General features: G+C 44.4%; 4 protein-coding genes across 5 annotated transcripts; 2 read left to right on the top strand and 2 right to left on the bottom strand.

Moving 5' to 3' along the window:
* Window positions 1-125: 125 nt before the first annotated feature.
* Window positions 126-5323, top strand: dcun1d5 (DCN1, defective in cullin neddylation 1, domain containing 5 (S. cerevisiae)). 2 transcript variants are annotated; one of them, XM_076990802.1, is made up of 11 exons: window positions 126-264; window positions 1368-1423; window positions 1616-1658; window positions 1745-1853; window positions 2012-2103; window positions 2289-2359; window positions 2562-2653; window positions 2746-2854; window positions 3068-3172; window positions 3281-3383; window positions 5183-5323. In XM_076990802.1, exons 4-11 carry the CDS (start codon window positions 1783-1785, stop codon window positions 5236-5238), a joined length of 699 nt encoding a protein of 232 aa, XP_076846917.1. In that variant the 5' UTR covers window positions 126-264; window positions 1368-1423; window positions 1616-1658; window positions 1745-1782; the 3' UTR covers window positions 5239-5323. The 2 variants fall into 2 exon arrangements, with proteins under 2 accessions (XP_076846917.1, XP_076846918.1); XM_076990803.1 differs by lacking the exon at window positions 126-264 and adding an exon at window positions 711-826.
* Window positions 5324-6079: 756 nt separating this feature from the next.
* On the bottom strand, window positions 6080-8421 carry LOC143508652 (uncharacterized). The gene is made up of 6 exons (XM_076997315.1): window positions 8234-8421; window positions 7900-7958; window positions 7500-7733; window positions 6566-7362; window positions 6404-6517; window positions 6080-6160 (listed from the first exon to the last, which is right to left on the bottom strand). The coding sequence occupies exons 3-6, from the start codon at window positions 7720-7722 to the stop codon at window positions 6080-6082; spliced, it is 1215 nt and encodes a 404-aa protein (XP_076853430.1). The 5' UTR covers window positions 7723-7733; window positions 7900-7958; window positions 8234-8421.
* Window positions 8422-8497: 76 nt separating this feature from the next.
* On the top strand, window positions 8498-25519 carry capn5a (calpain 5a). The gene is made up of 13 exons (XM_076990792.1): window positions 8498-8636; window positions 10391-10554; window positions 14580-14711; window positions 19624-19832; window positions 20019-20211; window positions 20779-20972; window positions 22131-22208; window positions 22471-22666; window positions 22768-22890; window positions 23242-23438; window positions 23562-23683; window positions 23775-23911; window positions 24334-25519. Exons 2-13 carry the CDS (start codon window positions 10399-10401, stop codon window positions 24505-24507), a joined length of 1911 nt encoding a protein of 636 aa, XP_076846907.1. The 5' UTR covers window positions 8498-8636; window positions 10391-10398; the 3' UTR covers window positions 24508-25519.
* Window positions 18083-19685, bottom strand: ompa (olfactory marker protein a). Its single transcript, XM_076990801.1, has one exon. The coding sequence runs from the start codon at window positions 19330-19332 to the stop codon at window positions 18424-18426; it is 909 nt and encodes a 302-aa protein (XP_076846916.1). The 5' UTR covers window positions 19333-19685; the 3' UTR covers window positions 18083-18423.
* Window positions 25520-27235: the final 1716 nt, after the last annotated feature.

Consider the following 27235-nt stretch of genomic DNA (forward strand, 5'->3'; position numbering starts at 1 on the left):
TTTTACGAGTAGTTATTTTATTCTTTTTACATTTTGATTCAAATTGTGACTTATTGTCGCGGTTAACTGTACATGTAATAACCGCAGAAAAGACTTTGATTACTTTTATTTTGCTGCATAAAAAGTGTTGCACGACCCGGAAGTGAATAAGAAAATTCTATTGGTTGCAGATTTCAAGTAAGAGACAAGTGCAGTTGCGATTGTCCTGTTGTCTAGAAAGACGATTTGCCTGTTTTGCACCAAATCTGGACCCGGGGTTTTCAGGTTAGATGAATATCTATAACGTGATACTACTAGTTAAATAACATTGGGGTAATGTAAGTGTTTGAGATTTGATGGGGAACTCCTGCCAGCCGGTATGTCCGTTATGTGGGTCTGTGAAGCTCAAGTTTACGTTAGCTCGCTGGCTAACAGTGGAGCAAAGCGAGCCTCGCTGGCTCGTCCTGTCAGATGAACGTCTCCGATTTGACCGTCTAGTGTCTCGGCCCGGTTCGTCCACGGTGTAACGGTTCTGTGGACCTGTTCGTCGGGAAGCCAAACGGGTTGACATGTGACAGGTTGAATTCTGAGACGTATTTGGAGTAGCGAGCTGGCGGTGCCGTCGTCAGGGTGTCGGTGTGGGGGACGTTTAGCGCCGGTGGACGCGGTTGAACCGGCGACGAGTCGCCAAACACGGAGCAGCAGTGACGGATTATAACACACAGTGTGAATACGAGACACACACACCTCAGCTGTCCGCCTCACGGAACTTCTCACCACCAACGAGCCCGCATAGCACTCGTGTTTTCATTCAAAAATACCACCTTCGCTACCGAAAGTCTACATAGTGAGTGGTGGAGGACAATAATGTCCGTATTTATTAAACGTGGGGATGAGACAGCTCCGGGCTGTTGGACGCAGCTGACACAAGATGAATGTAAACTGATGTAATGAGCGACTAATGTAATCCTGTGAGACGTTTAAGCGATGGCGCAGTTAGCTTGGGCCAGGAGACCGGATAAAACCTCCAGAGAGGTGGTTTGATACTGGTGTGATACCGGTGTGATACCGGTGTGATACCGGTGTGATACCGGTGTGATACCGGTGTAATCACGACCAACATGACAGTGTTAATACTTATATTTCACTGATTAACTGCAACTTCTGCAATTCCTCAATTTGCCATTGATTCTGAATATTATGGTCATTCTATTTTAACTAAAATTTCTGAACAGAAAAATTATGAATCGTATGAAAAATATATATATAAACACGATTTACCGTGGAACACATTGCCTTGTAAGCTTTTGCTGGAGGGTGTTTGTGGCTCTTTTCTGTTTGAATAATAAATGTTTGTAACACAGTCCTCTCAACTCTGTATTCCTAAGGAAAACCTTCCGGACTGGCGGACATAAAGAAAGTATATCAGACACAGGATACACTTGTAAGTAATTTTCTAATTTAATGCACTTTCCACACAAATAGATTAAGCAATGATTGTATCATTGTATGTCTATGCTAAAACAGTTCAGCCACAGACCAAGAACCTAAAACCTGAGTAAATGTTTTACCTTTGCTTGTGTGTTCGGTTTATGTCTGCTATGATTTGTGATTTTATATTATTTCCTTTCTCAAGAATCTTGTAGAGTTGAATGGACAAAACAGCCAGAACTACACAGGTATAGTCATGTTTTGGTCTGTTTTTAGTAACTGCTGTTAAGTCAAGTTAATGTACATTTTTCTTCTTTACTTTCTCTTTACCTAGATTCAGTTAGGCTAAATCAACTCTTTGGAAGCCCCATTATGCCTGTAAAAAAGAAAAGAAAGTCATCTGGTTCAGAAGACCCTGGTGTCAGAAAGTGCAAAATTACTAGGTGAGTCTACCTCCTGTTGTCTGTTCCCCTTTCAGCTTGTACGCACAGTGTTTTTGTAGTGGGAAATTGGTAAATGAATATACAAATTAATTATGCTATAAAGAATTTTATAGACTATAATTTGTGATGCATCTGTGTGTATAATTTATATGTCTTAGTTACTGCAGAACACAAACTCCTGGGCGATTCATCAACCCTGAAGATCAGTTCTCTAGCAAGAAGTGCCTTGCATGGTTCTATGAGTATGCAGGTATGTGATTCACTGTCTCTTTATATTGGTAATGAGAGTTTATTGCTTTCCTGGTAACAAGCCAAGATCTTGTTCCATGTGTTAGCTGAATTTAAAGTTTTATGTGTTGAACTCATTGATCACAGATTGACTCTCTTCTTTTTTTTGTTGTCTTTCTTCCTCTTCTTCTTTCTTCGTCTTGCCAGCGCCTGATGATGTGGTTGGTCCCGAGGGCATGGAAAAGTTCTGTGAGGATATTGGCGTTGAGCCAGAAAACGTGAGCATCTTCAGGATGTGTTCCTATTGACAACCTCCAATCTCTCCAGATGTGGAGAACCATGGAGAATCTCTTCTGCCGTAGAGAGTTGTGGGATTATGCTTAAAGACATGTGTAAACATTTAAATGCAGACCAGTTTGTCTGTTGTATTGTATTAGGAGAATGTTGGATGTAAATGCTACTTTTGTGTGTCTGCACTAGATTATCATGTTAGTGTTGGCATGGAAGCTGGAGGCACCAAATATGGGTTTTTTCACAAAAGAAGACTGGCTCAAGGGAATGACTTCACTGCAGTAAGAGAGAAACCTTCAGGGTCAAGTCCTGGATCAGTCTGCCTGGCTAGAAGCCTCCATGTCAATCAGAACTTTCCTTTCTTCTGAAACAGATGCGACTGCACAGAACGGTTACGAGGCAAACTCGACTACCTGCGCGCGCAGCTGAATGATGCGACTGTGTTCAGAAACATCTACAGATACGCCTTTGACTTTGCCAGAGTGAGATTTCCGCTCATACATCTGGGACGGGAGACTTACTGCTTGATACAACTGATTAAGGAGACATCAGGCGGTGGTGGCACTCACATAAAACATCTTTACTAAATTGAGACTCATGTAATTCCATCTGGTCTTTTTATAGGGTGAGGTCTATGTAAATCTGTCTAACCTTTCACAGGGAACGTCTACGTTATCATTATTTTGTATCTTTAGGATAAAGACCAGCGTAGTCTAGACATGGATACTGCAAAGTCGATGTTGGCACTGCTTTTGGGAAGGACGTGGCCCCTGTTCCCTGTGTTTCACCAGTTCTTGGAGGTTGGGCCATTTGCTATACATTTGAGACTGCAGTGGGCCTAGTTTAGTAATGTGTCATATGGGCTGTAATGTAATCTCTGGTTTGTTCTCGTCTCCCCACACCTTCAGCAATCCAAGTACAAAGTCATGAACAAGGACCAGTGGTACAACGTCTTAGAGTTCAGTCGCACCGTTCACCCAGACCTCAGCAACTACGATGAAGATGGAGCCTGTAAGTCTGCTGCTGCCGTCCTCGGCGCTCCCACCTGCTCTAGCCTCTCCGTGCAGTAGGAGCACCAGGCCCGGCCCACGGTGCCTACACGGATTCTTGGTCTTCCGATCAGTTGCCTTTTGCAATACTGATATCACACGGGGGCTGCAGAATATGTTAAAAGAGTTGTCTGATGTCACGAGGGTTGTTTTGCTGTAGGCGTCATGATTAACTTTTAGACATTGCAGATAAATGTTCTGGTGTGTTTCGAGAAGCATATAATTCATATGATTCAACCAATGTAAAAGATTTAAGTCCAGATATCGTAGGCTATTCTTAACCCATATCACTTCATGGCTTACCAGTGTGTTACTAAGGTTTCTTAAAGCATGTTGCAATATGTAGAAAAATAATAATGTTTAATAATATAATCTTTATTTGTATAGCACCTTTCATACTTGCATACATACATGCAACTCAAAGTGCTTTACAGAATAAATAAAAAAACATTAAAAGAAATTAAGATAAAAAGGAAACAATAAAATAAGGTAAAATGTAATAAGATGGCAAAACTATTAAAATAATTATTATAGACATAAAATGTACTAAATAAAATAATGTAATAAAGTAAGATGATAAACTTTTAAAATTAAGTAAAATAATGTGATGGTTATAAAATAATTTACCATTAGAGTTTCTTAACTAAATGCAGATCTAAACAGGAAGGTTTTGAGACTCTTCTTGAAGCTGTACAGGGATAAAATGTCTCTGAGCTCCTCAGGAAGAGAATTCCAGAGCTTTGGGCCATAGTGCCTAAAAGCACCCTCGCCATTCTTTAATCGGCTTTTAGGAATCACAAGTAGATTACTGTTTGAAGACCTGAGAGACCTGACTGGAACATATCTAACCATCATTTCACTGAGGAGCAAGGCCATGAAGACATTTAAAAATGATCACCAGAACCTTAAAATCTATTCTAAAACTGACAGGTAACCAGTGCAGTGAGTGGAGTGCAGGTGTAATATTATGATAACTCTTTTTACAATGGGTCAGGACCAGGGCCGGAGTGGGCCACTTTTTCAGCCCGGGAGTTTCATGCCCAAATTCGGCCCAAAATTATTCTTCCCTCCCAATTGGCCCAAACTAGAGATTGACATGAGCTGGCCCATTGGGAATCCTCCCGAATCTCCCGATTAGCCACTCCGACTCTGGTCAGGACCCTTGCAGCAGCGTTGTGAACTCGCTGTAGGTGAGAAATGGAGGTCTTGGGAAGAGCAGATAGAACAGAGTTAAGATAATCTAGTCTTGATGTGATAAATACATAGACAAATTTTTCACTATCAGCAGGAGAGAGCATATCTCTGACCTTAGCCATATATGTTTCGGAGGTGAAAATAAGCCGTCTTCCATGTAGTCATGATGTGTGATTTAAAGCTGAGCTCATTATCAAAAGTGATGCCCAAGTTCTTAACATTGTTTGGCCTTTAGATTAATTTGATTTAAATACGTCTGAACATTCCTTCGTGAATCACAACCAACAAGAACCTCTGTCTTCTTATTTAATTGCAGAAATTTGTCAGACATCCATGTCTGTATATCACCTATGCACTCAAACAATTAGCTAATTAATTTTAGGGCTTAAGGTTCTAGAGAAATGTAAACTTGAGTGTCATCTGCATATTGATAACTAATCCCATGCTCGTTAATTATATGTGGCAACAGAAGCATATATTAGAAGAATTTATCCTTGGGGGATAAATTGGGGTAGCAGGTCAGGCTGTGCTGTTGTCATGGTAACCCCCCCTCTCCTCCCTCCTCAGGGCCTGTGATGCTGGATGAGTTTGTGGAGTGGCACAAAGCCAGACAGGCGTTATAGCAGAAGCTGGTGACGTATGTAAAATCAAAGGGCAAGAAAAGCACATCAGTGGACGCTTTCCCTCCATCCCAAACAGTCCAGAGAACCCCCGCCGCATCCCCAGGACTGCCCACGCCTCCCGTGATGGTGGACCCATCACTGTCCACAGACTTTTACAGTCTTCATTTAACTTTTTAAAAGGAAGAAATCTAAAAAAAAAAAAAAAAAAAAAAAGGGAGACTGGTTGTTTTTTTTCTCTCTCTGATATGTATTGCATCTTTTGCAGCAGTTACATTGCCAGTGTTGTATGATCTGGCAGAGGGAAGTCATCTGTTTATGTACATTTTTTCCCCTTTCATTTTGAATTTTCCCTTGTTTATAGTGTTTTCAAAAGAAAATAAAGGAATTGTAAGTAATTGCTATTTTTCATTTGGTATGATGACCTAAGATTCAGATTGTACCATTTTAAATGTCCTTTTTTTAAGTAGTGTAGAAGCAGGAACAGTCAGTGGTCGCCAGTTTGTTTCTGGGCCAAATGAGTGCCCTCTCCTTGGGACTGGCTCTTGTACACTTTTTCATATTAACAATGAAAGATCATTCACATTTCATGTTTATTCCAATGAGATTGTACATCATATCTGTTCATCTTGTTTTGTAATCCTGATTTAAATCTTAGACCTTTTAGTTTTTTAAGAGTGTATGTATGTGTATATATTGTGTATATATACATACAGTGTCTACAGTGATGGCTGATGGGGAGATATATATATATATATATATCACACACACACAATTTGACATGACAGCCATCACTGTAGACACTAGAAGTAACTTTTCAGGCCATGCTGTATCTTCTAAAGGCCTACTCCTTGGTGAGAGGCTCGTCAGGGTTGGTAGGGCCACTGTTATCCGAGTCTCCTGCGGTGAAGTGAAGCGATTCTGCCTGGTTCATAATAGCGCTGAGCCGTGTCAGTGACATAACCCGGTGTCTACACCTGGGTTCATTCTCATTCGGTTCCTCTGGTTCCGTGATGTGGCTGTAACGCTTCCCTTCTTCATCATAATTGTACAGTTTAATCACTCTGCTTCTCCGCTTGGGTTGCGGGTGAGTACCCATGTCTGAAGGCGCGTCTGAAGCCTGCACCACCCGGCCCTGCACCTCCACCTGCTCCACCCGGCCCTGCACCTCCACCTGCTCCACCCGGCCCTGCGCCTCCACCTGCTCCACCCGGCCCTGCGCCTCCACCTGCTCCACCCGGCCCTGCGCCTCCACCTGCTCCACCCGGCCCTGCGCCTCCACCTGCTCCACCCGGCCCTGCACCTCCACCTGCTCCACCCCGCCCTGCACCTCCACCTGCTCCACCCGGCCCTGCACCTCCACCTGCTCCACCCGGCCCTGCACCTCCACCTGCTCCACCCGGCCCTGCACCTCCACCTGCTCCACCCGGCCCTGCACCTCCACCTGCTCCACCCGGCCCTGCACCTCCACCTGCTCCACCCCGCCCTGCACCTCCACCTGCTCCACCCCGCCCTGCACCTCCACCTGCTCCACCGAGTAGCTCCACCCCTCGGTTCTCTTGAGGCTACTCGGCGTCCTATCTCGGGGAGACGACTTTGCTGCAAACACAAGGGTGTCGTCTTCAAAGGTTCGGTTCCTGTGGAAGGAGACGCACTCGAATTGCAGGGATTGCTCGTTGAGAGCGACGGCGAACACGTCATCTCCATTTCTGGACTCGTGGCTGGCTGTTTTGTCGCGCATCCTGTGCCCTGTTTTTGACAGACACTTGATAACGTAGGTTCTGCTAAATGCACCAAGTGCAAATGCTGCTATGAACGTGACCAAAACTGATGATGTTACAGCTGCAGCGAACTGACTTTGGGAGAAATTGGCCTCAGTCCCTCTGGTCAGTCTCTGAGTCATGTACGTCTCCTCGTGTTGTATTCGGTTTGCTCTCATTACGTTAACGGTATATGGAACAATTGTTATGCAGCTGCCGTCCACACGGTGGCAGTAGTAGAGTCCACTATGGCTCGCGGTGGTTTTTAGGATTCTCAAATTCCCGTTATTAATTTCTACTGGGTCCATATTGCTAGACTGTCCATCCTCAAACGACCCAAAAGGGGTTTGCCACATCTTAACTGACCCTAGACAGAAAAACACAGACATTATAGGCAAACGAAATATTTCTAGTTTAATTTCAGTGGTGAGTTTAATTAAATACGATGCAGGAGAGCATAATAAATAATTTTAATTTTATTTATAATTTTAATGCTTTGTTTACCTTCACTCGTATTGTTCCTACATTGTAGTTCCACACCTTTCCCCATAAGAATGTCAACGGTGATTTTAGGCTTGACTTGTAATGTGTTACCTTCATCCTTCCGGAACTCCACACTTACATTGGACATTTTCTCACTCGTATTGCTGTGCAGAGCAACTACAAACCTCCCAGGAGTCTGAACGCTGTAAAGTAGAAGTAGTCTAATCCAAGGACTGGTCCACATCTTCACCCTTACTACACAAAGATGCGATACAATGATCACAATCCTGCCTGTCGCCGTTCATTATAAAGTGTAATACGAGTTGCATGGTGCTTTCATTGTGGTAGGCTATCACAGTATACAATTAATATTATGCATACAAAAGCCTATGTAAAAAAACAGTTTGGTAGAAATTCTTACCTGCCTAGTGTTAGTTTAACACAGGTATGTAACCCAGTCAAGTTTCTCTGTTGTTGCAGCTGTGTTACCTCAGAAAGAGGAGTAAAGTACAGTCCTCACATGACGCCCTAGAAGTCAGATCTCGTGCTTCATGTTTAACAATTAACATTTTGCCCATCAAACGGAAAGAGATGTGACAGGTCTGAAATGCAAACGTGAAATTTTCTAATCCGAGATTTAGCAAACGTGAAAACTAGTGGCATGTTGGTTTGTTGTTACAGTGCAGTGTGTTGTATTTTGTACAGCATCTGCATTTTAATGTATTAAGAATAATATTCAAATGAAAATTGCTTACCTTACACACATGGGCCTATTGTACAAATGTATTCTGTGTGTAAACTGTGTATAGTGTCTTTACTGATTTCCCAAAAGATGTCAGCACTGAGCTTCCTACACGGGCCTGAACGACTTATCGCTCGTGCACCTTCTGCTCTTCAGTCAGAAAAGAATCCTCCAAACTCCTCCCCGCCGTTTATCTGCAGCAAAATATGTTGGTGTCGGCGCGTGCACATGCCCAGACAGCGCGTGGGCCCCCGCGTGGCCCCTCCCTGTGGGGGAAGAACACTCCTACTGCAAGAAGGGCGCGCGCATCACCAGGAACCAAACAAACCAGCCGCGGTAGAAACAACTCCGCCACCAACTCCCCGGGGTACGCCGAAGAGAATCGTCACCGGAGAGGGAAGGAGAACCCTCTACAGGTAACTTAAAATAGCCCGACAGCAAAAACATCGTGCGGGGTCTTTAATGTAGAGCTATTAAATGGAAAAAAGGGGGTGGTGAATGAAAACGGATTGCATTTGCAGTCTGTGCATATTGCAGTGATAACAAATGTAGAAGGCGAGGCTGCTGTACACAGAGTGGGTCTGCTTTCACTTTATTAAACTTTCTTTGAGATCTTTATTTGACTTTAGCTGAAATACGATCACTTAAGGTAACAAACGCTAATGCCTAATGCTTTGCAGACACAAACAGAAAATTTTTGAAAAAAAGAAAATAATTTTTGTTTGTGAATAGTTTGTGGACACAGGACACCGAGCAGGTAGACACACCCATGTCGCACGGGCTTGCAGCTCTTGCATGTGTCGTGTGTACTGAATTCAATCATGACCCATCCGTCAATCACGTCCACGCACAGTTGCCTCTCATGCCTGTTAGATGTTTTGCGCATTTTAAAAATAGGTCACGTTTTTTGTATCGATATTTGCTGTTTCAATTATTGTTTTTCACCAACGGTATTTGACAAACTAACTGTAATCAGATTCAGTCCTGCCTCCATGTACGCTGATACATGAGTGTTAATTGGAAATTTAACAAATGATATAAGCAGTTGATGCAGACAATGTCTGAAGCGAGTAGAAGTTGTTGAGTAACTAGAAAGGATCAAATGTAAAATAATGTGAACTCCCCCATTTTAAGTTTCTTACGAAACGGTTAAAGCTTTGGTAAGCCTCCGTTGCTTTGTAGCCCAGCCGAGAGGACGGTTCCGTCACCGATACCTAAACGATGGACGTAACAGGTTTAACAAGCCGAAGGCGTGTCCATCATTCGTATTACGACGTGTTCTCTCTCGGTGAAAACCACCAGACATTATTTAAAAAGTCCAGTGAGGTCTCAGGCGGATCTAAGTGCACATTCCTTAAATACTCGCAGCAGGACGGACGGTTCTAGTTAGCTGCCCGGTTTCAGCGCAGAGAATCTCCTCCTCTCTTACGGTGCTGTTTAGCAACACACTCAATTAAAGTGGATTCCGCTGATCGTAACTGTATGTTTGGTTCTTAAGTAGATTTGTCAGAGTGGTTGCCATTCCAATCCCTCGAACAGTCTCCCGGACAACCGGGTTTTGCTTGTTTTCACCCCCCAGCTGTGAGAATATATCCGCCTTGCTGGTCGGGTTTTGCAGGTTCAGCCGAGGACTAAAGAGCAGAGCGCTCGAGCGTGCTCGCGTGCTGCACTATAAACGATGTCCACTGCTCCTCTAGTTTTGGTGTCCCATCAAGAGTTTAAGAATCCACACAATCTAATTTATTCGCTCCGGGGTATTCTTTTGTTTTGAGATGGGCGGTTTTGAGGAAGTCGGTTAGTGAGTCACTGTCATGACCCTTCATGAATAACACTTTGTTGTTGTGCATGATTGACAATAAAAACATAATTCTAAAGAAGAAACTGTAGGACTGCCAAGCACACGTAATTTCTTTCTCAGATGCTTTTCTGCATATGACCGTATTCAGTTTCAGCTAAATACAGCACAATCATAAAAATGTTCCCTGTGTTACCTAAGGGGGGGGGGGGGACTCGAAAACGACAGAATAGTGTTCAGGCCACCGTTTAACATGTAAAACAGAACATTATTGTCAACCCAGTGAGCTGGCTGAGAGCCTGCAACTTTCTCTCTTCCATTATCTCACTCTCTTCTTCCTCCTCTGTTCTCTGCTGTCCCCTGTCATCGGTCCAGCCTGCAGTATGGTGAAGGCCTACGAGGACCAGCAGTTTGCAGATCTGCGGAAACAGTGTCAGCAGAGTGGGAAGCTGTTTGAGGATCCTCTCTTCCCTCCCACTGACCAGTCCTTGTTCTACCATGAAAATCGCATCGGAAAAGTCACGTGGAAGAGACCCAAGGTGAGGGGTCACAGGAGCCCTCGTGGCTGAAATGGAGGGGTGGCGTCATATCAGGAGACTATGTAACTTTTTAAAAAGTCGTCATCATTGGACACGGTTCAGCACCAGTGCGGTTCTGTAAACTTGTGATGTGTTATTCAGAACATTATGGGGGTTATTAAGAAGAAGCCACAGAAAAACTAATGACTGAACTAATGAGTGTAGGGATATATTTATTTGGCAAGGCAAACAGGCATTTGTATTGGAGGATAATGTATACATTAGGGGTGTATTCAACTAAGGATTTTCATAGTCGAATCTGATTCGTCAGATTTTCCCTTTAGTCGACTAATAGTCGAATCAGGGGTTTTTTAAAGAGCACCTTAAACGGGATCCCGTTCTCATTCAGGACTTTTTTTTTTTGCTTAATTTCGTTGTACATGTACAATGACAATAAAAAGTATCTATCTATCTATCTTTTTTTCCACTTCAAAGTAAAAACCTAAAACACTCAGATAAATGAATAAACATGGTAGGTTGTCTTTATTCAGCTTTTATTTATTACTTATTTATTTTTTAATGAAACGTTAGAGAACATTAACCGTCAGTGCGCATATCGAACTGTCAGACAGGCACTGTGCAAAATGTCAAAAATATTTTAAATAAAATATGCCTGCCTGAAAATATATATAAAACATTTCCACACAACAGCAAACAAATTATAAGGAAAGGTTCAAGTAACGGGGTTTAAAAGCAAACAACAACAATAAATGTTTATAGGATTACTTGCCGAGAAGCACCGCGGCAAACGTTTTTTTTCGCCTTGCGCGTTTTAAATGGTATGCCATGTTGGTTGTTGTCGTGCGAAATAAAAGACGTTGACGACATAACTTGCACTTTACTTTATTTGATTCATCTTTATCTTTTTCAAAATACTTTTGAAGTATTTTTAGTAGCCATTATAATCTCAGCAGATGCTGATCCTGTAGCGTGTTCAGCTCCGCTCGTTTGGATTGTACAACAGCAGGGTGTGATTTATTAATGTGTAGAAAGGAAGATGCCTATTGTTAATGCGCACACATCATTTAAAAAATATTTATTAACAGAAATTAGGATGATTTTATTTGACAAAAGGCTATATATAACGAAAACAAAGACATTTAATGTAACAACTAATGCTTAGCAGCGTCCTTGGGCACCCCCATGCAGTTAGAATGGTACATTCGACTATGACATTCATAGTCGACTAGGGGGTATAGTCGACTATAGTCGAATCAGCGACTATTGCAGGTCACCCCTAGTACACATACATTTGAAAAGTGGAGAGTAGTAAAAATGTGTGCATTGGAAGGCCCGCGTGGTGGTTATAGGCAAGGGTGCAGTTGCTGGTTTGGGAGCTGCAAAGTGGCTCCCGGTCCTGTTTCTGCTGCTGATAAGCAAATCTATTTGCTTCTCTTAGATTCTGTTAACCAGGTTTTGAACATTTACTGTGCAGTTCTGCACGTTTAAACAACAGCTTCAAAGTATCTGAAGCCATTAGGGCCATCTGGCGAACTCTTTATGTTGCTTCTGAGAGCACTGTAGCATTTAAACATTCACAAAGCCTCCAGTTCAGACCGCAGAAGCGATGGTAATCTCCATGCTGTTGGGTTTGTTTGTTTGTGTTAGGTGGATGACTTTATTTCGCATTGAGATTGTTAGCTCAGCGGTCCGCTGTTTTGAGACCGGAGGGAGTGTGATGTAAGGGTGTATCTGACTGACTGGAACAGTGCACAGACCGAAAAAGATGTTTGCTGAAGTTTAGCAAATCTTGAACATACAGATGGGTGGAGACTAGAGTGGTGTGGTTCTTATTCATTACAATGTGGGCGAGGTTTTGTTGGGACAAACAAGTATTTGACAAGAGGCTCTCTAGTAAAGCTTCCTTGCACCTGAATGAAACTGTTATCTATGTTACCTGCGCTGAAGGAACATATGTCGAAAGGTGTTCTGTTGGCCGACTAGGGCCTTGGGTTTGTTTCGCTCAAAGGGACTTTAACACAGGAAGTGTTTCTAGTCATTGAAAATATGCACGCAAACAACAGTGTCTGGCTTCCACTTGTCTGTGGTTTGTCAGCTGGTGTATATGTTACAGCATTATGACACTTTGTTCTTTTACTACATAGCGGGAGAACGACCTTCCTTCACACATCCAAATTGTGACTTGGGGGAATTCAGTTGGGGAATTTTGAAAGGAATAATTGGAATATTTGTGTTTTAAGTTAGTTCACTCTATCTTCATTATCTTTGCATTGACTGTGTGTTCTCTATCAGATTAATGAACCCATACCCCAGTTTTGTTGGCAGTTAGGTAGTGCAATTTGAAAAGTCGTTTAAATGTATGAAAAATTTTACATGCTGAGAAATTGGCTGTTGTGCAGGTGACTTGAGGTGTAGTTGTAGATTAAGTGGAGTGGTGCTGTGCATGGGTGTAGACCTCATAGAAAGTGTGATTACTGAAGGCTACTTGTTTACTGTTTTGTGTGTATAAATGTTTATTGCGTTAGCACCATCCAGTGTGCAACTCTTTTCTGTGATTGATATTTTTGTTGGGTTTTGTTTTAAGTGTGACACTCCTTTTCCACATGTTATTACACAAGAAAATGTTCCCTGGGGTCTCTGTGAAAAGTCTATAAGCTTTAATGAAAATAACACAAGGACCATGCTCCACAACACCCTTCTCCCACTGGCAAAACAGCCTTGTTCAGAAGGACCAGTTTGAGTTCCTGTCCCTTTAAATGATCCAGTGCTAGCCCCACCCCCACTAGCGGGGCATGCTAATTCAAGTATGGCTGGTTTTGATAAGCCTGGTCACTTCCTATTCATACCACATATTTTTTAAATATAAAATTACAGCAAAATGTCACATGGTGCATAACAGAATGGGGGGGGGGGTGAATTAAGCTAAATGGGTAAAAATGAAAAATTAAAATCTCACTGATTGGCAAGGACAGTAGAAGTATGCATTACAGTGGAGGGGTGGGTGATCTGGCAATTTTATACCGTGACCAATCTTGGACATGCACAGTCTATTTTTCAAGCGATTCATGGAGATTGTGACATTTTATGCTCTCCTACTAATGTTTAGAAAGTTCACAATAAATCTCAATCAGTAATAAAATGGGATTGAACCCATAAGATTGGTGGTTCATGCCCCACAACCAGCAGCAACCTTTGCTGATGTGCCCTTGTGCAAGGCCCCTGACGCCCTAACGGCTCCGGGTATGTGTGTGTTCACTCTGGATGGGTTAAATGGAGAGAGGAATTTCCCTAAGGGCATAAATGAGTGCTCGCTCTTCTATTATACCACATGTCTCTACCATATGTGATACATGTGTTATGTCATACTCAGATTGTACATCTCCACTCATCTGTATCTCATGAGGTTTCGAAACAAACTGGTATCACTGTCGCTTGTATTAGAACATTAGGAAAACCATTAAAGCAGCAACCGAGTGAAAGAGGCAACAGAGGCTGTCACACTCCATCTAGCCGAGGATATGATGCCATATTAAAAGTGTACATTAAATGTGGGATTTAAGAGACTGCTGCATTCCAGGTGCATGGTGTGATGAATTGGCAAATATTGTTCTAATAATGATTGATAATATTGAATGATGAGGACTGCACAAATAAAGCAAGGCGAAAGTTCTCTTTACATTTTACTTCTGTTTACTTTTTAAATGTTAGAAGCAGTGTCTTTAATGCAGTATTATGTTTTAAATGAGTGCAAATAGATAAGTCCATCGACTTTTAAAAATCTTTGTTTTAAATCTGGGTATTCTCAACAGTACATTGCATAATTGGGAAGAAAGGTTGCAGTTCAGTTCTGTGACGGAGCCCCCCAAAATGAAATGGTTTGTCTTATTACACTGCGTCTGGGTTGGTAGGCACTGCAGATGCCCAAATGAAAATCACAATGAAAACGTTTCATAATTTGTCCCCTTTAATCAACCTCTCTCTGTCTGTCTGTCTGTCTCTCACTTTCTCACTTGTTCTCCTCTTAGGAACTCTGCGATGACCCACATCTGTTTGTTCATGGGATCAGTGCTCATGACCTGCACCAGGGGCAGCTGGGAAACTGCTGGTTTGTAGCTGCCTGTTCCAGCCTGGCGTCCAGAGAGCCTCTGTGGCAAAAAGTGAGTGTCTGTCTGTCTGTCTGTCTGTCCATATAGAGATATTAATAGTTAATTATTAATAGTATTTGTTAATAATCATAATAATGATGGTACATCATGCACTGGACTGGACTTTGTTCACCAACCCACACGTGTCCTTTCTTAGATTAATCTAATCTAGATTAATCTAAGCTAGGTTTTTGCAAAAATAAAAAGCACATGAGCTTCAAATTATGAAGTACTTGGGGATTAATTTTTTGAATGAGTGTAAATATTGCATTAGTTACAAAGTGTTTTGGGAAATAAAATGTAAGAGCACTAGTACAAGATCATGAAGTACTTGGCACGAACCTTTGGGTAAAACCACCCCATAATGGCTGACGGGATGAGAGATGTTTTTTTAAATAACAAAAAAAAAACAAACCATCCAGTGAGGAGACGAGGTCAGCACCATGTTTGCCTCAGCCGTGGTCAGGTGTGTCCTCTGTTTGAATAGTGGGTAGGTTGGGCAGTTATTAACCAGAGGTACTGATACAATGTACATACTGAACCAGGATATACTGTTGAGACAATCCATCAGGGTGATATCATTGGTTTCGGTGTACGTGTGAGCACACGCGTGTGTACATGCAAAAATGTGTTGAGACCTCCAGTCAAGACAAGACCACACGGCCACAAACGCACCAGGCCGGAAGTCCATTGCCAGTACCGACCCCTCAGTGGCCCTCAGTGCGGGGCCTGGGCCTAAGATCTTTTTACTGCTCCGGCTTCGACTTGGTCACACCCCTCCCACGCTGCTCATGTGGAGTGGTGTTGGGGTGGAGGTGTTGGGGCGGAGCCACTGCTTTTGTGTGTTTGTCTTCCTTTAATCTTGTTTCCATTTCCATGCCCGTGCAGCTGGAGGTTTGTGTTGCCTGGTGTGTGCTGTGCTCCCCGTGACACCATCGCCAGTGCTCACACAGCCCCGGTGTCATCGCCCCTCCTGGGGAGGAACGGTGTTGTGGAAAATCCCTCGCTCGCTCGCCTCCGTGGCGCTAATACCCACTGGCCCTCCCACTGCCCCTACCGTGATGATGCGGCGGGGTCCTGGAGGGGCTCGTTCTCAGCTGCAGCTCAAGTCAGAGACTTCGAAAGGGGTCGTTAGTGAAGCTGTTTGTTGACGTGCGGAGGGGTATGGAGGTGATTAGGGTGGGGGGAGGGGTATGGGGGTGATTAGGGTGGGGGGGAGGGGTATGGAGGTGATGGGGGGAGGGGTATGGGGGTGATTAGGGTGGGGGGGTATGGAGGTGATTAGGGTGGGGTATGGAGGTAATTGGGGGGGAGGGGTATGGAGGTGATTAGGGTGGGGGGAGGGGTATGGGGGTGATTAGGGTGGGGGGGAGGGGCATGGAGGTGATGGGGGGAGGGGTATGGGGGTGATTAGGGTGGGGGGGGTATGGGGGTGATTAGGGTGGGGGGGTATGGAGGTGATTGGGGGGGAGGGGTATGGAGGTGATTAGGGTGGGGGGAGGGGTATGGGGGTGATTAGGGTGGGGGGGAGGGGCATGGGGGTGGGGGGGCATTGTGGAGTTTGTTCCTTCGACTTTTTACAGCTGCAACAGATGTGTTCATTTCTGTTTGTCTGGATTAACGGCGTTGTTATGGCACACCTGGAGTCAGAGTGATCACTTCCAGACTGCACAGCGAACACGTCTGTCTGTTAATGTAGCTTTGAGTTTTGCAGCGTGTTGGTCACAGAAAGGTGAATGTGAGGTAGAACTAGCACTATAACCACCGTGGTGGTGAAAATCACTTCTCCAGACTGAATCAGCACACACGAATGTGACTTTATGTGGAGCACAGACGAGGGGAAGGGGGGGTGGCCTCAGAGTGAGGATTCCTCATTCTCTTTTGAACGAGTTTTGTACTTGTATACTGTAAAAGGAAAATTGTCTTAAACACATAACCAATTCAAAGGAATTTACTGATTAACACAGAATGTAATATTGATTCAAAATATCCTGTTGATTTGTTTATGTGGAGTATACTTGTTGCCCATGATTATCGTGAGAACTGATAAATGAGTTCACACCTTCGAGCTGGAACAATGTCAAGCATTGCAGGTTGCCTCGTGGCCAGTAACGGTGTGTGTCTATTGTGCGTGTTGGACAGCAGCGGTGAGGGTTTGTTGCTTAACACCGTAACCCGCTGATTGCGTGAGGTCATTCAATTTCATGTGGTTTATTGATTTCCTTCTCTAGCTTGGATTAATATGTTGATGCATGCTGAATAAATGTGATATTAACAAATATAAGGAACTACACAGTCCTTATAAAGCTGTTCCTCTTCCCATTCGTAAGTCGTCCCTTGGGTGTTCTGACTGTGAGCTAATGGTGTGGTGATGAGATCAGTCTTGGTGGAGAGTTGGACAGAGTGGGAGAGTGCTGGGTGTGTTGATGGGTAAAATGAAGAAATAAGATTATTTGAGACCTTACTCAACTACACTGCATATGCAGTTTCACAGTCAATCTGTGAAATAATGTTCAGTCTGTTTTTTGTGAAAGGTTTTCACTCTGTCCCCTACAGATGTGGCGTGTTTGGTGGAGACAGCTGTATGAGTTTTCTACATACGTGTATGCATGTGAACCTGCAACTCCGGTCGTGTCCCTTCATCACACTTTCGTCCATATCATACATTTCTTTTTTCTTCTTTCTCCATCTTCTGTTTCTTCTGCTTCCCCTGTGTGTGTGCGTCTCACTGTTCAACACCTTGTTCCCTCCTGAGGTCTCATTACTGTCCTCTCTAGTAAGTATGTCCACATTTCTTTCCATTCTCTCTCAGCGGAGTGTGTGTGTGTGTGTGTGTGTGTGTGTGTGTGTGTGTGTCTTTGTGCACACTTTCCCCTTTATCTACTTTGAAATGGTATTCCCTTACCTTTTCAAATACATTTCAAATCGGATTAATTAACTTGATGCTAAGTGGACTTTTCTCAGAAGAATTTTTTGTGCAGTTTAGGGATAAAAAAAAACCCCATGTTGTGATTTAAAGCACAATGTCCAACTATTTTTCAGTTGCTATTGAGAGAGATGCTGTCTTCCTTATTTAAGTTTCTTCATGAGGGAACTGGGTGTATCTCATGTGCAACTATTCCAAGTTGCTATCAGAGGTCTTTCATCTTTGCCACTACACCAGAATGCCCTACATGGCTAAATGGAGAAATTGTTGGTGCTGTGGTCCCATGTTGGCCCTCAGGCAGAACGTCTGGACTAATGTCAGTATGGAGTGGTGTGTGTCAGCCATGATGCTGGTCTCACACTCCTGCAGCTCTTGCAAACAAGTGACCTCGCGGTGAATGACCGACCCGGTCACAAAACATGCACATGAGATAGGGTGAGGGAGAAGAACACTTGACCAAACACGTTTTATTGACAATGTTATATGGTTTCTTCATTTTATACATGCGTTATATTCTCTGCTTTTCATAAAATATATAAACATATTTATGATAGGAGGTATATGTGTGTGCAGAACTAAATATTCACGTACTTCATTTAAAAATAATGCGCATGCTCTATCAATAACTTTAGAAGTGATTTTACAGTAGGTTATCTAACAGTAAGGAAAAGACTTTGGCAATTCCACTTTTATAGGACACTAAGAGAAGCTTCTATTGGCAAGAGGCTTTCTTTATTTATTCCACTAATTTAGTAAACGATGGCGTAACGGTGGGAGATGCGTCTGACCTTGCGGGGTTCAGGGTCCAGGCTCTGCGTTCTTCTTGAACACCAGGGAGCACTGGATACCGTCCTTCTCCGCACCCTCCTTGAAGGCAAACAGGAAGTACATCACCTTCCTCACCTTGGCCAGCTCGGCTATCCTCTCCCCAAACTCCTGGATGTCTGCCTCCAGACACTTAATGGGAGCGTTGGGCGCCTCCCCCGCCGTCCTCCAGAACTGGCCCGTGGGCTCCAGCAGCTGCCGGGTCATCAGGTTGGTCAGGTCGGGCGTCCACAGCTGCGAGATGCCCGTGACGGACAGGCGGCCGGGCCCGCCCAGCGTCACCTTCCAGTGCGAGAAGGTGAGGTCCTGCTCGGCGAAGTCCAGCCGGTACACGGCCTCGTGGGGCAGGAGCAGACGCTCGCCTTCCTGACGGCGCTGACCACGCTGCTGCAGGGAGCGCACGCGCAGACGCATCAACTCCGTCAGCTGCACATCCTCTGTGAAGGGCAGCTCCATCTCGGAGGTCGTGGCGGGGTCGCTCGGTTGGGAATCTCCCTCCATGTGTGCTGGTGCGGGGGCTGTGATCAGGGACCTGGACTTACCACCGACTGGCTGCTGGATCTTGTGTCCCGCTCTTTCTACCTCGGGCTCCTCCCCCTCGCTGCCTGCTCCCTTTAGGACTTCATTGATTCTGTTACGTATGTTCGGTGGAGAGCTGGCGGTTTCGATGTGAGGGAGAGGACTGGAGAGAGCAATGCGGGGGGAAACGTAGAGTTGATTCATTGTTGGCGTGTGATGTGTTGCATCGCTAGGCAACAGAAGTGTGATGACGTGCAAAGCAGCGACTTTGCAGTTTTCCTTTGGGCATTTCATGACAACTGAGAATATCGCTACAACGGCTCGGGGCGCTTTGGTGTTTGTGTGAAAATGAGGAAGGAGCATCTATCCTGGGATGGAATTAAAATGCAGAAGCAACAACTCTCACGGTGTATGAATTCTTCAGCACATTAACATGAGCTTTAACGTTTTTGTCTACACTCTCTTTCATAACTCCTGCGTGCATCAGCAGACAAACACTGGGTTGTTCTCAGTACAGCTATGCTGATAATTGCAGCAAATAAATGCAGGCTATGGAGACGTGAACATGCTTCTCTGATGAGGCATGATCACAGTTGACCATGTGACCTGTTTTTAAAAACGTGTTTTTTGCACACGTGTTGTTTTTCCATTCAGGTGATTCCTGACTGGAAGGATCAAGAGTGGGATGAGAAAAGGCCTGAAGCTTACGCAGGGATCTTCCACTTCCGCTTCTGGCGTTTCGGATCTTGGATGGATGTCGTCATTGACGATCGCCTGCCCACGGCCAATGGGAATCTGGTTTACTGCCATTCGAATGACAAAAATGAGTTCTGGAGCGCTCTGCTGGAGAAGGCTTATGCCAAGCAAGTTAACCTCTTCAGCCATTATAATGGGGGGTTTCCAGGGAGGGCAGATATCTTAATGTAGGCCTTGAGGGGCAGCTGACGAGAACATATCAACCCATGTGTCAGGATGTTGTCCAAGAAGCAAATACCACTACTTTTAGTCCTGTAATGTAATTGCTGACCAGCTAACTCTCTCTCCTGTAGGATGTATGGCTGCTATGAGGCTCTGGACGGTGGCAACACGGCCGACGCGCTGGTGGACTTCACCGGGGGCGTGTCGGAGCCCGTGGAGCTGCTGGAGGGCCACTTTGGCCAGGACGAGGAGGCCCGTAACCAACTGTTTGAGCGCGTCCTCAAGGTCCAGCAGCGGGGTGGCCTGATAAGCTGCTCCATCAGGGTGAGTCCCCCACGCCACTCTGGGCCAGACCGCAGGGGCCGACTCAAACCTTCGTTTTTAAGTACCTCGTGTCTCTCTCTGTCTGCCGCTGAAACCCTCATTCACGCCGCCTTCTCTAACCGTCTGGATTATTGCAGCTCTTCTGTTTGAGTATTTTCTCCAGAAGGTTCAAAACTCTGCTGCTGGTCTTCTCACTCACACTCGCTCCTGCTGACACGTTACCCACGTTCTCCAACATCTCCACTGGCTCCTTCTGAAATACCGAATGCAATTTAAAACTCCTACTCGCCTATAAAGCTTTAAATAAACTTGTTCCTTCATAGCGATCTGATCTCCTCCTTCCTCACAATCCCTCCCTCACGGCTGTGAATATGGCCTCCTCGACTCAGAATGTTGAGTGCAAATGTTCTGTATTCTGTATGTTCTGTGTCCATGTTGTCTTTTATGTACTTATCATTGTGAGCATCTTTGGTTTCTCAAATGTGCAATACAAATACAAGTCATTAATTATTATTGTTATTATTATTATCACCTGCTTAGCTGAATGTCACATTGCTCTTCTCCCAGGCGACCAGTCAGGCCGACATGGAGGCCCGTCTGGACTGCGGCCTGGTGAAGGGCCACGCCTACGCGGTGACAGACGTGCGGAAGGTGCGTCTGGGCCACGGCCTGCTCGCTTTCTTCAAGGCGGAGAAGCTCTCCATGATCCGCCTGCGTAACCCCTGGGGCGAGAGGGAGTGGAACGGGCCGTGGAGTGACAGGTTAGTGTAGCTCCGCCCCCTAGAAGACCAGGGGCATCAACCCTGTTTTGAGCACCTGCAGATATTTTGGCATAGAATATGATACTCAACAGTGTATATTCTCATAACTGGAAGGATTTAGAAGTCGATGTGTTTTGCAGGTAGTGCTCAGTTTTCTAACCAGCAGACCAAGAAGCATCTGTTTCACCTTTTTACACCTCTTCTCAATAATGACCTGTTACTATTTATGACATAAATCTGGTGCATCTTACTTCAGTCATGGATCACACGGATCACTTTCAGGGCAGGGAAATCGTCCATATCTCACTAAAGCTAAGCGTTCGCTGGGAGACTTTTGAAAAGACTTTAAAATGTCCGACACACTCTCGTTTGTAAAGAAGGTGATTTTACAAAGTGTCTCTATAACACTCTATAACCCTGGGATATCCCAGGGTCACTTATTTGCAGCTGGATTCCTTTTGAGATGATTTCCCAACGATTTCAAGCTGCTTTTAGAAACGTATAAAAAGATAAGCTTTTGGAGAAACAGTACAACAGAGAGAGAGAGAGAGAGAGAGAGAGGGGGGGGGGGGGGGAGGGAGGGGGGGGCTTTTGGTCACCCCTGCCCCCTTTTTAGCTGATTGTTCTGAAAAACAGCTTGAAAGCAAAATACGAAAACTGCAGCTTTCAAGGCCATCCCCGAGTCTCACCCACATTGCTGCTTCCTGTTTGGTGCTGGAGAGAGCTCTCCTATTGGTTGTTGACAATGTCATGTCACTATTTGCGTGACACCAGATTCAGGATATTCAATTATATCCTGAATTTGTATCAAGATGAGAAGACTTTAGACAGCTCTCCTGACCCCCTTGCACCAAATGAACGCCTCAGGAGCGAAGCACACTGTCAAAACTCTCATAAGTTTATTCAGACAGTGTTACAGTGAAATCGCTTAAAAAGTCGTTTGGCATAAGGCCAGCATAAGAGCCAGTTTTTTTTTTTTTTTTTTTTTTTTTTTTTTTGTGTGCACTCACTGTGCCCCCTGCTGGACTTTGTCTGGTATTACCAGCAGAACACCAACTACATTTTTCAAAGTACATTTGTAAATTTGTAAATTAGCTGAACATAGTTACTGTTTCTGTCCATCATTCTCAATGAAAAGTATCTCTCTTCGTTCTCCAGCTCTGAACAATGGCAGAAGGTCAGTAAGAGTGAAAGGGAGAAGTTGGGTGTTGTGGTTCAGGACGATGGTGAATTCTGGTATGTGGCTTACATTCTCAAGCTGAATTACTTATTTCCTGTTTACGTGCATCTTCTTCTCAGCTGAATGTCCAACATCAGTTCTGTGTAACAATATGCTAAGTGGGCTCATAAGTAGGTCACTAAGCAATGCTAGATAAATAACTATCTTAAATTATAGAAGACAATATCTTCCATTGTCCCAGTACCCTTTCCTGTTCTCTAGCATAAAGCACAACCAACTTTGTTTGGCTTTGTCATCTCTTCCGTTCTTTACTGTCAGGATGGATTTTGAAGACTTCACTAAGTACTACACAGACCTGATCCTGTGTCGGCTCATTAACACGTCCTACCTGAGCGTCCATAAGACCTGGGAGGAGGTGGTGCATTTTGGCTCCTGGGTCCACGAAGACGATCCGCTTAAAAACCGTGCAGGAGGATGTGTGAACCACAAAGCCACTTATCTCCAGAACCCACAGGTGTGTGTGTGTGTGTGTGTGTGTGTGTGTGGGGGGGGGGGGGGGTTGTTGAGTCTAGCACTGCTTTATCTGCAGTATATGATTTTCTGTTTTGTCTCCAGTACGTGTTTGACGTGAAGAAGCCGGAGGACGAGGTTTTGATCTGTCTGCAGCAAAGAGACAGAAGAGCTCGGCCTAAAGAGGGCAAAGGAGAGAACCTGGCAATCGGGTTTGACATTCAACGGGTACGCACACACACACACACACACACACATACACACACACACACACACACACACACACACACACACCCACATACTCTTGTTAGGACTTGGGACCAAACGTGTGTCATGTGTTAACTACCTGTCAATGTTTTGATTGACCCTAGTATTTACCTCAGGAACTAAAAATTAATGATTTGGTCTGACTTAATGTAATGTAGTTTTTGTGAAAAAATCCAAAAAAAATCCTGAAATGTACAAAATCACACCAACGCACACAAATACTCGCACACCAACATGCTTGATGTAACTGCACTCTCCCTGATGTTACACGAATGTGAACTACGGTCTGTTGGAACTTCTTCCTGCCACTAGGTGGAGCTAAATAGAAAGTACCGCATGCACATAAGCCAGCAGAAGATATGCAGCTCCGTCTACATCAACTCCCGCAGTGTGTTCATGCGCAATGACCTCAAAGAGGGACGCTATGTCATCATCCCCACGACCTTTAACCCACGTCTGCAGGGAGACTTCCTGCTGCGAGTCTTCACAGATGTTCCTTCGGAGTGCAAGTAAGGCAGCGCAATCTACTACCTCTGGTACGCGAGCCTGTCAGGATCCTTTGTGTGGATAGGTTTATATATATATATATATATATATATATATGTGTGTGTGTGTGTGTGTGTGTGTGTCAGGGAGCTCACCGTAGACCAGCCACCCCAGACCTGTTGGACAGGCCTGTGTGGCTATCCTACGCTGGTCACTCAGGTGCATGTGATGAAGGGGGCCGGACTACAGGCGCAGGACTCTGATGGGTGTAGGGTGTATTTACTGTCTTGCACTTCCCAACTACGGTGTACATTGGTGAAATGGTAGCGGCGACTGACCACGTCCCTCTTTCTCTGCAGCCTCCGACCCGTACGTCGTCATCAGCTGTGAAGGAGAGAAGGTGTGCTCCCCCGTACACAAGGACACTCTGACCCCGGACTTTGACGTGAAGGCGCTGTTTTACAGGAAGAAATCCAAAGGAAGCATCCTCATTCGGGTAGGAGACCCGGTGCTCTAAGCGGGGAGTGTGGGGAGTGTGGGGAGTGTGGGGAGTGTGGGGAGTGTGGGGAGTGTGGGAGTGTGGGGAGTGTGGGAGTGTGGGGAGTGTGGGAGTGTGGGGAGTGTGGGAGTGTGGGAGTGTGGGGAGTGTGGGGAGTGTGGGGAGTGTGGGGAGTGTGGGGAGTGTGGGGAGTGGGGGGAGTGTGGGGAGTGTGGGGAGTGTGGGGAGTGTGGGGAGTGTGGGAGTTGGGGGACAACTTGCTTGCTATCTTTAATACATTTAAATGATTCAATCCCAGCATGCCTCTCTCTCATCTGGGCTCCACGCCTTGACGAGGGCATTCGCAGCATTTGCAGTGATTCTCCACGCCAGTCGTCACTGTAACCGTCTTTTCTTCGTTGTCCTCTGTCCCCGTGCAGGTCTACAACAAGAATGTCCTGAATGACTCGTTCATGGGTCAGGTGACGCTGAGTGCCGATGTGCAGGACGCGCAGCACCAGACCGTGCGTCTGCGGGATAAAAGCCAGAGCAGTGACCTCCCGGGCATGCTCAGTGTGAGTGTCCTCACCAGCAACGTCCTCACCGGCATCTGAGAGCGAGCGGACCGCTCCGGCCACCATCTCCGTCATTCCCGTCATAACGTGGCATAATCACACCTGTGGTAACCTGGGGAACGCCAGGTTGGGTACTTTTTTGCATTTTATCTGTTTACAAATTCTCTTTGGACCAAAGATATTTCACTGTAACTGTAGTTCAGTCCCTCTGATGTGAGCGTCAGGGTCAGTTTTATTGGGCCAAATACTCTATGCCACTCTCCAACCAAAGAAAGCCGATCCTGTCTGAATGGCGGGAATTGTGTGTGGTTGCCAAATACATTTTCAGTTGCCAATCAACCATCCAACGTACTAGAAAGTGATTTAAACCTGTACACAATGGGCTAAGTAAGGAAGTGTATGTAATAGAAACACTCTTGCAGTGCATGTGGTGTCTGCTGTAGTGTGTGAAGACGTGGGCTCATGTAGTTGCACTGCACTGTAACCTGGGCCCTGACAACTGTTCAACATGCTTCAAACTCTTTGCTTGGGAAGAGACAATAAGATGGAAAACTGTCCTGAATAATGGCTAATGTCCTAATTGAAAGACAGCTCAAAGTGGCCTTCACCCACATTTCTTATAAACACTGTTTACACTCATCAGGAACAGTCAGAGCTGTTGGCAAAGGAGGTATTGTAATGATTGCGATGTACTGACCCGATATGGCCATTTGGTGGTAGTATGTAATCAGAAAGCTGTTCCTCTTGGGATAATTTTTTTCTAATGGTATTGTTTACTCATTTGTTTACTCTGTTACCTTAAGGTCTTCTATAATACATGAATCACTATATATGTTTTTCTACTCTTTTTAAAAGTACTTTGTATTTTATATGTATTTTAATCTGCAATGTTCTTCTGCCAAAGGGTACCCACCCCTCCTATTTTATTGTCTTGATGATGACGCACTTCACTGGACATATCGGATTGTTTACCACATTGTTAAAATGCAGTGACCAAATAATTTATATAACGTGTATAAATATACTGTGAAATAAAAATGTTAAACATTCATTCCTTTTGAGAAGTGAACTGTTTGCCATCGGGCCGAGGCGCAGAAACGACACGAGTCCCTTCGTGTGAGCGGAGATGAGAGATGCAGTAATCATGTCACACGGAGAATACTGGGTGTCACAGCGCCCCCTTCTGCTCACTCTCGACATTTCCACTACCAATTTATTTAAACACCCTGCAAGCTGCAAGCATCATTTCTTACTGAAACGTGCTTCCGCTCGTGTTGGCCTATCGGTTTCATGTAAGAGTAGTTAGAACATTTCTGGGTGATTTGCCTGCTTCAAACACATGCCTTTAACATTTCCGTCTTTTGTCGTATTTTCAAAAGGAGCGAATTATGACTAGACAGACGCTTAACAAGAGGTAGCATGACACGCATGCTTGTGTGGCTACAGCACACTAAAGTTAACTTCCAAATAAAAACATGGCTACATTTTGAGTCCTGTTTTCCTTTCTGATGTCTTGATTGCAAATCTTTCACTGGATGCTTGTTTCCCTGTTTTACAAATGTAAAATATAATTGAGAGAAAACCAAATAGTTGTTGGAGAATATATTTTTATATTCAATATACACCGATACTCAAAACTTAATGGAGTGTTTATGCAGTGGGCGATATTCTTCACTTAAAAGTTATACAATTGAATAGCTAAATTTTTATTTATTTTTCTTTTATTATTTATGATCTAAACATTTACAATAGTGATGACATTGAGTCTTAAATCGCTAAAAAAGTTTGTGTCGCTATTGATTCGGATCTTTCATTTGACACACACATATATGCAATGTCACTATGGCTGCGTTTTTCCATTTACGTAATATAACCAAGCTGAGACACTTACTTTCATTAGCTGATGCAGAGAAGCTGGTCCATGCTTTTGTCTCGTCAAGATTGGACTACTGTAATGGCCTTCTAATTGGATGCTCTAAACCGTCCATAAAGAAACTACAACTTGTACAAGATGCCGCAGCTAGAGTCCCAACTAAGGCTAGAAAATACGACCATATTAGTGCTACTCTCTCGGCGTTACACTGGCTTCCGGTTAAATAACGAATTGATTTAAAAATTCTTCTGTTGACCTATACGGCGTTAAATGGTCTTGCTCCCCAATATCTGAGTGAACTCATTACTACAACCCATCTCACCTTCTGTGCTCCAAAATGCAGGATCTGTCTTAGGTCCAAAAATTAGTAAGACTACAGCCAGAGGCAGAGCTTTCTCCTTTAAAGCTCCTCAATTATGGAATAGCCTTCCAGCTCCAATCTGAGATTCTGACACAGTTACAATCTTTAAATCTAGACTTAAGACTCACCTATTTAATCAAGCCTTCAGTTAATATACTACATGTGAAGGTGGTCACCGTCATCTGTAGGCTACTGTCATTTCAATGACTATACGGTCGACGTGTCTGTTCCTCTTACGTTTCAACACTATGATTTGAGATACTTAGACATTTCTAACTTACAGACCTTGAAGTGTCTCGTTTGGTTATGACAGTTCTGCATGTCGGCTTTGGTGAAGATGATTAACAGCTAAATACATTCATATTTATCCCACTGGTGGTGTGAGGTGCTCGGGTGGCTCTAAATGTCAGTGATGTGATTATATTGAATGTGCTACCTCACAGAATGGAACCAGTGACATTTTCCTCAGCTTCACCATCACTAGTGGGGGAAAACTCCAGTGGCTATAATACTAGCCTGTTTGTGTGGGTTTT

The sequence above is a fragment of the Brachyhypopomus gauderio genome, chromosome 2 (genome assembly GCF_052324685.1).
Source record: "Brachyhypopomus gauderio isolate BG-103 chromosome 2, BGAUD_0.2, whole genome shotgun sequence".
Lineage (NCBI taxonomy): Eukaryota > Metazoa > Chordata > Actinopteri > Gymnotiformes > Hypopomidae > Brachyhypopomus > Brachyhypopomus gauderio.